The sequence below is a fragment of the Gorilla gorilla genome, chromosome 11, assembly GCF_029281585.2.
Source record: "Gorilla gorilla gorilla isolate KB3781 chromosome 11, NHGRI_mGorGor1-v2.1_pri, whole genome shotgun sequence".
NCBI classification, from domain to species: domain Eukaryota; kingdom Metazoa; phylum Chordata; class Mammalia; order Primates; family Hominidae; genus Gorilla; species Gorilla gorilla.
Window position 1 is genome coordinate 92,755,489 of NC_073235.2, and position 13,380 is coordinate 92,768,868.

At 41.8% G+C, this 13,380-nt stretch overlaps 1 protein-coding gene across 5 annotated transcripts in view; it reads right to left on the reverse strand.

The window, feature by feature from the left end:
* HIBCH (3-hydroxyisobutyryl-CoA hydrolase) overlaps positions 1-13,380 on the reverse strand; it is a 139,478-nt gene that overhangs the window by 102,577 nt on the left and 23,521 nt on the right. For 3 of the 5 annotated variants that reach the window (XM_055379247.2, XM_055379244.2, XM_055379246.2), the window contains exon 2: positions 3,525-3,567. In XM_055379247.2, the coding sequence (XP_055235222.1) occupies positions 3,525-3,567 (43 nt within the window). Of the gene's footprint in view, positions 1-3,524; positions 3,568-12,406; positions 12,715-13,380 lie in introns of those variants that run through there. The other 2 variants (XM_019022047.4, XM_019022046.4) reach the window with 2 other exon arrangements.

A 13,380-nucleotide genomic window follows, 5' to 3' on the forward strand; every position in this document is an offset into this window, starting at 1 on the left:
TCATTTCATGCACTCCAAACACTATACCCTCAATACTGAATACTACTTTCTAAAAGGACAAAAAGAAAATGAAAATAGAAGTTTTCTCCATATCCAGGTCAAAATTAAATGAGCTTTTGCACATTAAATTAAAATGCTGTTTAAGAATTTAAAATAGGCCAGCATGGTGGCTCACACCTATCATTCTAGCACATTGAGGGCCAAGGCAGGAAGATCATTTGTGCCCAGGAGTTCGAGGCCAGTCTGGGCAACATAGAAACCTCATCTCTACAAAAAATTAAAAAATTAGCTGGGGTTGGTGGTCCATACCTGCAGTCCTAGCTACTCGGGAGGCTAAGGCAGGAGGATCACCTGAGCCTAGGAGTTCGAGGCTACAGTAAGCTAATGTCACTACACTCCAGCCTGGGCAACACAGCAAGACCTTGTCTCAAACAATAACAAATAAAAAAAAGAGTTTAAAATAGATTACGGAGAAAGAAGAAAAAAAAATATTTCCCTGAATATTTTCGTAGTAAGAATATGTCCAAATTAGCCTACAGATACAAATGAGGCCTCACTGACAGGTTCCACTGGCTTTCATTAGCTTGACAAACCTTATACGCAGAAATGCAGAATTTTGTCCTCCCTTCTGGGTTCTATTCCCTACCTTCTATCTTGGAAGGGTCACCGTGAATGTCACACTATTAACACAAAATAATCCTGTCCACTTCTCATAACTCTGCCTGCAATACTGCCATCAATGGCATACTTCCATCACTCCACCATGAAATAAAACGGATCTCTCCCTCTCTTTCTCTTTCTCTCTCTCTCTCTCTCTCAGAAAGGCCACAGAAGAATTGCTTGGGATACATCTTCTCTACCCCTGAGGCACTCATAAAAGCAAACACTGAGATTCAGAATTATTCAACCCCCAGGCCCTGAGAGTCTTTATCTTCCTTCCAGGTGTCTTCTGCCCCATGTCACCACAGTCCCCATATGATCTGGATTCTATGATGTCTTCCCATTCCACCTTTGTACTTATGTCTGAGTCACTGACACTGCTCCTAGTTTTTTTTCTAGGAAACTCCTCAACCTCCATGTATAACAGCTGAATAAAATAAGTAAGGGTAGTGCTATGGTTCGAATATTTGCCCCCTCCCAACTCCTGATAAAATTTAATCCACAATGTGGCAATACTAAGAGGTGAGTGCTTTAAGAGGTGATTGGGCATGACAGTTCTGCTCACATGAATGGATTAACCCATTCATAAATTAATGGATTAATGAGTTAATGAACCAATGGGTTATTATGGGAGTAAGACTGTAGGTTTATAAGAGGAAGAGGCAGACCTGAGCTAGCACACTTTGCCCCCTTGCCACATGATGTCCTATACCGCCTTAGGACTCTACAGAGAGGTCCCACCTGCAAAATGGCCCACACCAGATGCAGCACCTTGACCTTGGACTTCTCAACCTCCGTAACTATAAGAAATAAGTTCCTTTTCTTTACAAATTCCTCAGTTTTAGGTATTCTGTTATAAGCAACAGAAAATGGACTAACACAGTTAGGAAGGGATATGCCAGGCTTCGTATCCCCATCTCCACTTAGGCTTAACAGAGGCACAGTTGCAATAGTTACGTAGTGCCCACTCTGTCAGAGGCTATAGAGCGTACAAAGTAAATCTATGAAAACAGATAGCCAGGATTCAAATCACACCTCATAATTACTAGCTGTGTGACATTTGGGCATGTTACTTAGCCTCCCTGTCCCTCAATTTCTGCCCTGTTATATAGAGATAAGGCTACAATCCCTTAATTCCTAAAATTTTCTAGATTTTGGAAAATAGTACATACTAAATACTTCATAAAACACCCCAAGAGGAGTCTAGGTCCTTGTAATACTTGATTACACAGTAATAAAGGGTTTTTATATTTATGCACCAAACCATAAGTGTTTACGCTAGTTAGGATAAAAACTAAAAGAGCTTCAAGTACATCCAGGTCACATTTTGCCAATGTATTTACCACAAACTAACAAAAAACTTTTGGTTTTGAGGTTTTAGAATTGCAAATAAGAGATCTGTAGTATGTACCCCAGAGAACTATCGTGAAAATTAACTGAGCTAATCCATGACAAGTACTTACAATACCACCTAGAATACAGTGATATCAGATGACTTGTTATTTTTATGTGCAATTTACTTGTCAGCCTCTATAAGAGATATAAAAGTGAATAAAATTTATTTCTTCCTTACAATCTGATAAACTTTGGATATTTAACTTTGCAAGGGTACCATAACAGTAATAGCTAACATGTATAAAATGACTGTCATATGCCATGCACTATGCTAGATTTTTTTTTTTTTTTAAGACAGAGTCTCACTCTGTCACCCAGGCTGGAGTGCAGTGGCGCATCTTGGCTCACTGCAAGCTCTGCCTCCCGGGTTCACGCCATTCTCCTGCCTCAGCCTCCTGAGTAGCTGGGACTGCAGGTGCCCGCCACCATGTCCGGCTAATTTTTGTATTTTTTTTAGCAGAGATGCGGTTTCACAGTGTTAGCCAGGATGGTCTCGATCTCCTGACCTCATGATCCACCCACCTCGGCCTCCCAAAGACTATGCTAGATTTTTTAATGCATTATTGTGATGGTTAATATTGACTGTCAATCTGATTGGATTGAAGGATGAAAAGTATTTTTCCTGGGTATGTCTGTGCAGCTATTGCCAAAGGAGATTAACATTCGAGTCAGTGGACTGGGAGAGGCAGACCCACCCTCAATCTGAGTGGGCACCATCTAATCAGCTTCCAGAGTGGCTAGGATAAAAGCAGGCAGAAGTTGGAAGGACTTGACTTGCTGAGTCTTCCAGCCTTCATCTTTCTCCGGCACTGGATGCTTCCAGCCTTCGAACATCGGCTTCCAAGTTCTTCAGCTTTTGGACTCTTGGACTTATACCAGTGGTTTGCCAGAGGCTCTTGGGCCTTTGGCCACAGACTGGAGGCTGCACTGTCAGCTTCCCAACTTGAGAGGTTTTGGGACTCAGACTGATCCATCACTGGCTTCCTTGCTCCTCAATTTTGCGGACAGCCTATCATGGGACTTTATCTTGTGATCACGTGAGTCAATTCTCCTTAATAAACTCCCTTTCATATATACATATGTCCTATAAGTTCTGTCCTTCTAGAGAACACTGATTAATACAATTATCTTATTTATCATTTATAAGCACTCTAAGGTAGATATTATTATTCTTCTCACTTTATACATATCAAAAGGGAAGCTGTAAGAGACCAAGTAATCCACCCAAGATTAAGCAGTGAACCCATTATTTAAACCCAGGCATTCTGACTTGTAAGAACCATGGTTTTAACCATAATCTTATGCCACCTCCTACAAGGTATGTGTGCCATGTCTTGACACTACAGTTGAGAACCATGATGTACCTAAGGTCAAGGAAATCTGCCATACCAGTATTTCTCTACTTCTCTAACAATGACATTTTAAGTTACACATACAAATAATGCCAGCAAAACAAACGCAAAACTTACCAAATGGTGCAGTATGGTATTAGTCCTTTTGAATGCATTAAACCTGAAACAAATGTGGAATACAATGAGAACAGTAACGTGGGTAGTCATGTCTCAGTTGACAAATAGTATATCACCTTTTGTTTCAGCCTCTTCTAAAAGGTATTACCAGAACAAAAAGTTTTAAAAGGCTTAGCTCTCATTCACTGCTGGTAGGAACATTAAATGGTACAGCCACTTTGCACATGAATTTTATGGTAACTTTATTCATAACTGCCAAAATGTGGAAGTAACCAAGATGTTCTTCAATGGTTGGAAGACAAACCAATTTCAATACAACCATATAAAATATTATTCAGCCAAAAGAAGGAGCTATTATGCCACACAAAAAAAAATTGGACGAAACTTAAATGCATACATACTACTAAGCAAAAGAAGCCAGTCTGAAAAGGCTACATACTCTCATTTCAACTGTATGATATTCTGAAAAGCACAAAATTATGAAATCAGTAGAAAGATCAATGGTTGCCAGGGGTTTGGGGGACAGAGGGAGGGATGAACAGTTGAAACACAGGAGATGTTTAGGGCAGTGAAACTAACCTGTATGATACTGTAATGGTTGATACATGTCCTTATTATTTGTCAAACTTTTCTGCTCAAATTTGCAGGTCATTTTTTGCATCAACTTAAAACTACTCTAAAAAATAAAGTCATTAATCTTAAGAAAAAAGGTTTGTTAAAGATGCAATACAAACAGCATTCTCAGACACTAGAGAGAGGTATAAATTGGTACTGCCTTTCCGGTAAACAGTCTGGAAATACAAATCCACAGCCTTTAAAATGATCACACCCTTCAATCCACTAATTCCGCAAGCATTTGCACTAGGGAAATCTCAGAAATATGACCAAAGTCTGATTGATAAATATGTTCACATTATTTACAGGATGGAAAAACTGAAAACAAAGTAAATGTCTAAGAGTAGAGCATTAAAGACTGTGTCTATTAATACAGCCATTACACAACCACTAAAAATACTAACATGGAAAAGTACTGACAAATCACAAAAAGAGAGCAGGCTACAAAACAATAAACACAACACACTTCTATTTTTTGCTGTCTTAAAAGTGCTTGTTGGGCTAGGAATACAAAGCCTGAGACACAGCTTGACCAAAGTGACCACTAATAATGGACATGAGAATGGTGAGGGTGGGGGCACCAGGGAAGGGGCAGGAACAAACATGGAATGTTGGAAATTGTCTCTATCCCAATGCTGATTACAGGACTGCAGCTATAAGTTCACTAAGCTATAAACTTCAGAACAGTGTACTCAAGTGCCTTATGTAAATTATAATAAGAAAGTAAAAGACAACGCCGGGAACGGCAGTGATTGAGAGAGGCATGAGGAGGGCCTCTGGAATGTTTGTTTCTCGATCCAGGTGCTGGTGATTTAGGTATGTTTCGTTTGTGAAAATTCATCAAGTTGTATCATTATGCTTTGGGCTTTTTAAAAAATTTCCTAAAAGACACAGCTCTTGCCCTTGAGAAACCCACAACGTAATGACAGATGTGCATATAAAAACACTATAGTTAGAATATACTAAGATGCATGCTTTTTGTTTAAGAAGCTAAATTTAAGATCTATGGAAAGAGGTCAAAGCTAGAATCAGTAGCTGCAGCAGCCTGATAAGGGCTGTGCACATGTGCAGATACATATACCAACTAATGGAACTGATAAACTGACAATCTGTTAATTTTTCAAGAATACTCTGAGATTATATGAAGACCAACAGCCTGAGGTTTCACAAAAGGCAATATCACCAGTTACCACTTGTAACAACTTGGATGACTGAATTTATAAAAATATTTGTAATCCAACTTGCCTTTCAGAATTTATATGACTTTTTTATATTACATTCAAATTCAATAATACTATACAAAAGAGAGAAAAGACCTATTTGTTTAAGTCAGTCATAATTCACATTCCTGAACTAGCATTTTTTGAATTTGTCTCACAAGTAAAATGTAGCCCAGCAATTCCAAGACTGGTCTGTACATTAGAATCACCTGGAGACTCGGCTGGGCATGGTGACTCATGCCTGTAATCCCAGCACTTTGGGAGGCCAAGGCAGGCGGATCACCTGAGGTCAGGAGTTTCAGACCAGCCTGGCCAACAAGGCGAAACCCCATCTCCACTAAAAGTACAAAAATTAGCCAGGCATGGTGGCAGGCGCCTGTAATCCCAGCTACTCAGGAGGCTGAGGCAGGAGAATAGCTTAAACCTGGGAGGCAGAGTGTAGAAAGTAAAAAGTTTCCTCTTCGAAGTTTTTCTTCTTGTTAAAGAATAAATCATAAGCGTTAGAAATAATAATTTCTTTTAAAGACTAACTTTCTTCATGCCTCCTTGCTTTGTGCTAGTAACTCTTTGTTAAGCCCTATCCTACGTAACTATTGGACATGCTCACGGGCATGTTCCAGCTCACAGCCCATGCGCCTTCCTTATTTAAAAATGTTATTGCTTCCTTAAACCTTTCGTAAGCAACTTCTTTGTTCTTCCCTGCACTTACCTATTTAGGCTATTAGCATATTGGGTATCAGTTTAAGAGTGTGAGGTCCCACTCCAGCCAATGGATGCAGGACACAGCAGTAAGGACAACCCAAATGCGTAAGGGATAAATATGTCTGCTTTTCCTTTGTCAAGTGTGCTTTCGCCATTGTTCCATCGCCATTGTTCCAAGGGTGATTGAGCACCCTTTCTGCAGAAAGTAAAAATGGCCTTGCTGATAAATCTTTTGTCTCCGTGCTGACTTTTCTTCACAGCACCACTTATCTAACAATTTTGGTATTTCTAACACAGAGGTTGCAGTGAGCCGAGATTGTGCCACTGCACTCCAGCCTGGGTGACAACAGTGAGACTCTGTCTCAAAAAAAAAAAAAAAAAAAAAAAAGAATCACCTGGAGACTGCTAAAAATTCCAAAGCCCAGGTCACACCCAAGACCAATTAAATCAAACTCTGGAGGTGGGGCACAGGCACAGATACTTTGTTTGAAGCTCCCCTAAATGATTTCAAAGAACGAAGCTGTCATTAAAAATCAACACTAACACTTTATAATTATGAAACTGAAGTGACAGATCATATCTTATTTAGGGATACTTTCTAAATAAGGTTTTCATAATTACTTTTAAAGTGTGATCTACACTACCCTAAAACACCATTTCTAAAATGTTTTCAACTTGACTCAATTTTATCTTTTTGGAGATTTTAAGTATAAAAATCCAGAATGACTTTGGATTCCTTAATGAGGCCAGTACCCAAATGTAGGTTCAAGGTTCAAGAGGGTGTTGCCAGATTTGCAACTATTATGTAACAGTGTAAGTACTAACTGCAGTGTTTTAACAAGCAAACAAAGAGAACTCAGGACTAACTCCAAGTCCCAGTTTTATATATAAGACAGAATTTTATTTAACTCAAAGAAAGTTAATGTAAACCTATCAAACAAAGCCACTGTACACAATATAGGTCACAAAAATCTGTGGACCAGTTACTACAAAAAAAAAAAAAAATATATATATATATATATATATATATATATATATATATACACAACCAAATTCCTTGCCAAATACTATATAATCACATTGCTTCCATTTGGTTGGTTGGTTGGTTTTGAGACGAAGTCTTGCTGTGTCACCCAGGCTGCAGTGCAGTGGCACGATCTCGGCTCACTGCAACCTCTGCCTCCCAGGTTCCAGCAATTCTCCTGCCTCAGCCTCCCGAGTAGCTGGGATTGCAGGCATGCATCACCACACCCGGCTTATTTTTGTATTTTTAGTAGAGACGAGGTTTCTCCATGTTGGCCAGGCTAGTCTTGAACTCCCAACCTCAGGTGATCCGCACGCCTGGGCCTCCCAAAGTGCTGGGATGACAGGTGTGAGCCACCGCACCCAGCCCATTCGTTCTAATTCAAATTCAGCTGTCATTTAAAATATGATATTAGCTTTTATACCTCAAAATGTAATTGAGAATTCAGTGTCCCCAGGTAATTCTGAATTTATGATCTTTCCTTTCTATTGGTTCCAAAACTGCCATCTGGTGGAGAGGAAGAGGGCATGCACATCTCCGCTCCCTTTTTTTTTTTTTTTTTTTGAGCCTGAGTCTCTCTGTCGCCCAGGCTGGAGTGCAGTGGTGCAATCTTGGCTCACTGCAGGCTCTGCCTTCCGGGTTCATGCCATTCTCCTGCCTCAGCCTCCTGAGTAGCTGGGACTACAGGTGCCTGCCACCACGCCTGGCTAATTTTTTGTATTTTTAGTAGAAACGGGGTTTCACCATGTTAGCCAGCATGGTCATGATCTCCTGACTTCTTTGTTGATCCGCCCGCCTCAGCCTCCCAAAGTGCTGAAATTACAGGCATGAGCCAGTGTGCCCGGCCTGCTACTTCTAATTTCTTAATTAACTTTATCAGGCTTATTTCCTTCAACTGATGTCAACTTGGCTTTTTAGAAGAGTTATTCTCAAAGTATGGTTCTTGGACAAGTACCATCAACATCCCCTGGAAACTGACTAGAAACTGAAATTCTCTGCCCCACCCCAGACCTACTGAACAAGAAACTGTGGGGCCCAGAAATCTGTGTTTAACAAACCCTCCAGGTGGTTATGATGTGTGAAGTTTAAATAAACAACTGTCTTAGATGAGAACTTTATCACTCAGGAACTTTTTGCAATTATCCAATAAAACAAACGTGGCCTCACGAAATTAAACAACTACATGAAACTGCTTAAGCAGGAAGAAGACATCACAAAGTAGTGCTTAGTGACAATTATTATCCCAGAAGTAGGCAAGGTGTGAATAGAGCAGAAAATCAAGTCCAGGCCAACAATTTAGGCATGGGGTGATGAAGAACAGCAGATGTGGAAACAAAAGGGAGTGATATTATTAAGAGTTTTTATAAAGTAAAAACTCAATGGAAAAGAATGTCAAAAATGACTTTAAGATTTCAAGCCAGGACAACTAGGAGAATATAGAAAAGACAGGGAAAGAAGCTAACTGGTTTGCAGGACAAAATACAAATTCAATTTTGGATTTGAATTTGTACCGACATAAGCAGAAATAGTCAACAGAAGAAAGAGACTAGAGGTTGAAAGAAAAGTTAGAACTAAAGGTTATGTCTTATGCCACATGCATGTACAATCACTGAGACACTGGAATCTCTCAGCTTTCTGTAAGGAATAAATGAGAAGGCTGCAGTTGAAAACTAATTGCCAGAAGGATGCTAACTGTAATTGTGGTATTGCTCAGCAGCATTTTATTTCTGTATTCTATTTATTTATTTATTTTTAGAGACAGGGTCTCACTCTGTCACCCAGGCTGGAGTGCAGTGGTATGATACATGGGCTCAAATGCAGCCTCAATCTCCTGGACTCAAGCCTCCTGAACAGCTAAGACTACAGGCGCACACCACCACACCTGGCTGATTTTTAAATTTTTTGTAGAGACACAGTCTATGTTGCCCAGGCTGGTCTCAAATTCATGGGCTGTGATCCTCCAGCCTCAGCCGCCCAGAGTGCTGGCATTACAGGCTTGAGTCACCATGCCCAGCCGAGCAGTGTTTTAAAACTACTAACATTATCTGGATGGAATGGTAGAGATTAAAAAGAAGAAAAAAAGAAAAAAACTACTAACATTTAAAAATCAAGACATTTCACCTAAAAATGCACTTTTTCCAGGTTTTCCAGAAAAATCAGTAATAATGGAAACCCTGGGTCTATATTCTATAACGGCAACAATGGCTGGGGCTGAGAAGCTGCCTCCTCTCTAGAGCACTCTTTCCAGTTCACCAGTCCCCCATGCTGCCACCTAGCCAGCATCTTTCAATGCTTCCTTCTCGGCCTCTGCATTCAGGCTCATGATTCCTAATACAGAAAACAACCTAACAGAGCATCAAAGATTGAGCCTTTGATCAACTAAGAAACAACTAAGTAGAAGTAAAAGAGAAGACAGGCAAAGAGCAAGAACCAAAACAATACAGTTCAGCAGAGGATGGAGGAGATGGAAAAGGCAATGAGGCCTATTAACAACCTAAAAGTAACCTCTTCCTATTATTTCTATTTTTAGAGACTAGGTTTTTCCATGTTGCCCAGGCTGGAGGGCAGTGGCACAATCATAGTTCACTGTAAACTTGAACTCTGTGGCTCAAGTGATCCTCCCACCTCAGCCTCCCAAGCTGGAAGGATAGGCGTATGCCACCATACCCAGCTAGTTTTTTTATTTCTTATTTTTTGTAGAAACAGGGTCTTGCTATGTTGCCCAGGATTGTCTTGAACTCCCATGTTGGCCTCTCAAAGTGCTAGGATTACAGGTATGAACCACCACACCCAGCAAAGAGCAACCTCTCTGATGAGGCTTCCTGACTCCCTCTCCCTATCTAAATCTGGCTCTCATAACTGTACTTGTCCCTTAAGACACTTACCAGAATTGGTAATCAAAAATTACTTTTGTCTAATTATGTGTTTCCTATCTGCTCTCCTTTCAGACTCCAAGGGCCCTACATAAGGAACAGTAGGAACACCAAGGAGTCCAGAGTGGCTACAGGATAATAGAAATGCCTAGAACTGTGCTTCCCAGCAAGTAGAACAGAACAGTAGGTAATTGTTCATCCATGAATATACTGGGGCCAAATCTGTGAAATCCAGGCTGGTAAAACTGTATTTAATTGCATAAGCAGAAGGGCACCTCTGTGAGCTTCTGAGAAGAATGGCAGGCACTGAAGTAAAACCTTAGCGAGATTAACCTGGCAATCTTGTACAGAAACAATTCACACTGGGAAGAGGAAAAAGTGATTAACTTTGAGACTACTGTTGAAACCTGAATCCACAGGAAGAGGTTAAGGTTTGGGAGTGTGGGAGAACTTAGGTAAGTTTGAGAATCTAGAAGAATGATAGTGCCAAGAGAGACAAAGAGTAAGGGTTATACTTACGTGCAAATTTATTTTTCTTTTCCTTTTTTTTTTTTTTTTTTGAGACGGAGTCTCACTCTGTCGCCCAGGCTGTAGTGCAGTGGTGCGATCTCGGCTCACTGCAACCTCCGCCTCCCAGGTTCCAGCAATTATCCTGCCTCAGCCTCCCAAGCAGCTGGGATTACAGGGCCCTGCCACCACACCCGGCTAATTTTTTTGTATTTTTAGTAGAGACGGGGTTTCACTATGTTGGCCAGCCTGGTCTTGAACTCCTGACCTCAGATGACATGCCCGCCTCGGCCTCCCAAAGTGTTGGGATTACAGGTGTGAGCCCCCGCGCCTAGCCCTTAAGTGCAAATTTATATATGAGGTGCAACTGAGACATTCAGAGGGTTGTGACCAGCACTAGAGCTCAGGGCAAGTCAGGTTAGACAAAAATTTGAGTTACCCTAAGAGAGATGATTTAGGAACCAAAAAAAACAAAAAAAAAGTCCAAGAGCTAAACTGGCACTGGGGTAAGAGGAGAGGCGGTGGAGAGTGGCATTAGAAAAGTAGGCCAGTACCGAAGAAGCCAAGGGAGGCCAGAGTTCAAGTGGGGCTGCCCAACACTGTCAACCATGGCCCAAGGCCTTTTTTCCTCTCAGAAACACTTTCCGTGGCACCCTATTCCCTTATACAGTTGTGGGTTAGGCTATTGTGGACTGGACCATCTTGGCCTCTGCTTTCTAGGATAATACCCACTCCAGGGCTGAATCTGGAAAAGGCATCTCAGATCAAAGCCCCCAAAATGGTCCTGGCCTCACCTACAGAGTACTGCATCTTGGAACGTGGGGTGGAAGAAAGCCAAGCTGAATGGTGGAAATGACAGATCCTTTCCTAAGTCAGCTAACTTTAACAAACATGTCTTTCCAGTTTGTTTCTCTATTTGCTATTTGCTGACAACACTGAAAAAGCGGCAGTAACGATTACGTGTACTGATTTTCTTGGCATTTACTAAATCTCCCCATGAGCTGGTGCAAGGACAACTAATTTTAAGGTATTAAAAAAACAAACAGAAAAGCAACTCTTAAATGTTTAACAAAAATTTACTGAGAATTAGGTCTGTGGATACAGTGTTAGACATCTAGACACTTTCCCCTGAAACTATTCTTCTTAAGTCAAGGAAACACCTCCATCCCTTTTCAGGAAACCCAGAAGGCAAACTCTAAGGCTTAAAGAATCCAGTAATTTAAGTCGTCCTTATTTTAAAGAAATAAGGACGGTTCTCCCTTCAAGTGGGCGCAGCTGCTACCTGGTATGACAGTACAGGGCCAGGCAGTGGGCTGTTTAAGACGCATGCGGCCTAATTTCCTAAAGATGATGGCTACCAGATTTCCTAGGCTGAGCTCAAAGCGCAATGAGGGGTACTTTCAAAAAGTTAAACAATGTTTGCAAACATGCTCCCCCATGCCACGTTAAATGTCCCTCAACACTAGCCTGAAAGTTCCAAATGCCTATACTGACGCTGCAGCCATGCAAGAAAGCTGAATAAAATCACACCACGGGCAGAGAGAGGTGCAGCAACTGGCAAAGCACCTGTGTGTGCTGGCTGCACAAAACATGCCACACAATTCCTCTAAGCTAAATCCGTCCGTGTCCCCAGACTGCACCCAACTTTTAAGAAAGGAAAGAAACTGAGGCCAAAAGAATTAAAGTCGTGTGGGGACAAGCCTGAATTAAGAGCCAGAGTGGCAGAAAACCAGAGTGCTGCTGCAAAGAAGATGCTAGAGGGAGAAAGGAAAGACAGGGACGGGGGCTGGGGCTTGGGGAGGGCCAAGGTTGGGGTCTCACAGCTGCGCCTCTGAGCGCGACTCGAAACTTCGAGGCCAGCAGTCTCCACCCCCGGCCCTTTTCCCACTGTGGCGAGTGCCGCTGAAGAGCCTGCCCTTGGCCGCTCGCTCTCTCACTCACCTCGACATGAGCCTCCACATCTCCCGCTGCCCCATCGCCAAACACTCCGAAGCTAAAGCAGCGGAGCGAGAATCGCTCGGACCGTTCCAGCGCCTCGCGTGAGCCCCGCCCACCGCCGTCCTGCGCCGCCGGGCACAGATGACAAGTCCTCCAGGAAGCCAGAGCGACCGTTTCCGCTACGCGACGGGGAAGGGCGGGGCAAGAACAACGCCTGGAGGAAATAGTTGAGGGAGAGGAAGGGATCGGGGACCGGGCCAGGGAGAAGGCGGAGAGCGAGCTGAGGCGGAGCGGAAGAGGGAGGATAGAGTGGACTAGGGCGGATTCGCAGGAAAGGAGATTGCCCTCTAGAGGCTGTCTTAGCCCAAAGCGCAACCTGTTGTCTAGGCTTGGCCTGCCAATTTGACCAGCAGGGACTGATGTGAAAGACTTTTCTGGAATTTTAGTAATTTTTTATTAAAACGTAAACTTAGTATTCTTTGAGACTCAAGTAGAGGAATTACAGTTGATAAAGGACATCGATGTAGTTTATTCATTCCTAACCCAATACAGCCGAATTCCTTTAATATTAGGATTGAGACATTTTCATTTTTCTTGGGAAAAGTTACAGATCTCCCACTCTTCCTCAAAGACAGACAAGAGTTGTCTGATTAAGACATAATAGATATGTCTTCCCAACTAAAGTAGAAGTTGCTGTTATCAGTGGAAGCATAATTACATTCAGAAAGTAGCTTACTCTTAAATGAAACCAACATTTAACTACTAGGATCCACTATTAAATTGAGGAAAACGTTCCTCCGCTTCCAGATCCACCCAGATGTCTAGCAGAAGACATTTCATCGCCACTATTAAGTATTGACACATTTATCAGAAAGAAGAAATCCGGTGACAAATTTCAGAGAGGACACATGAAAGGAGTTATTCTTAGTACCTTGATATTTAAAGAGATACACTGTTGAGACTTTGATCAAAAATTA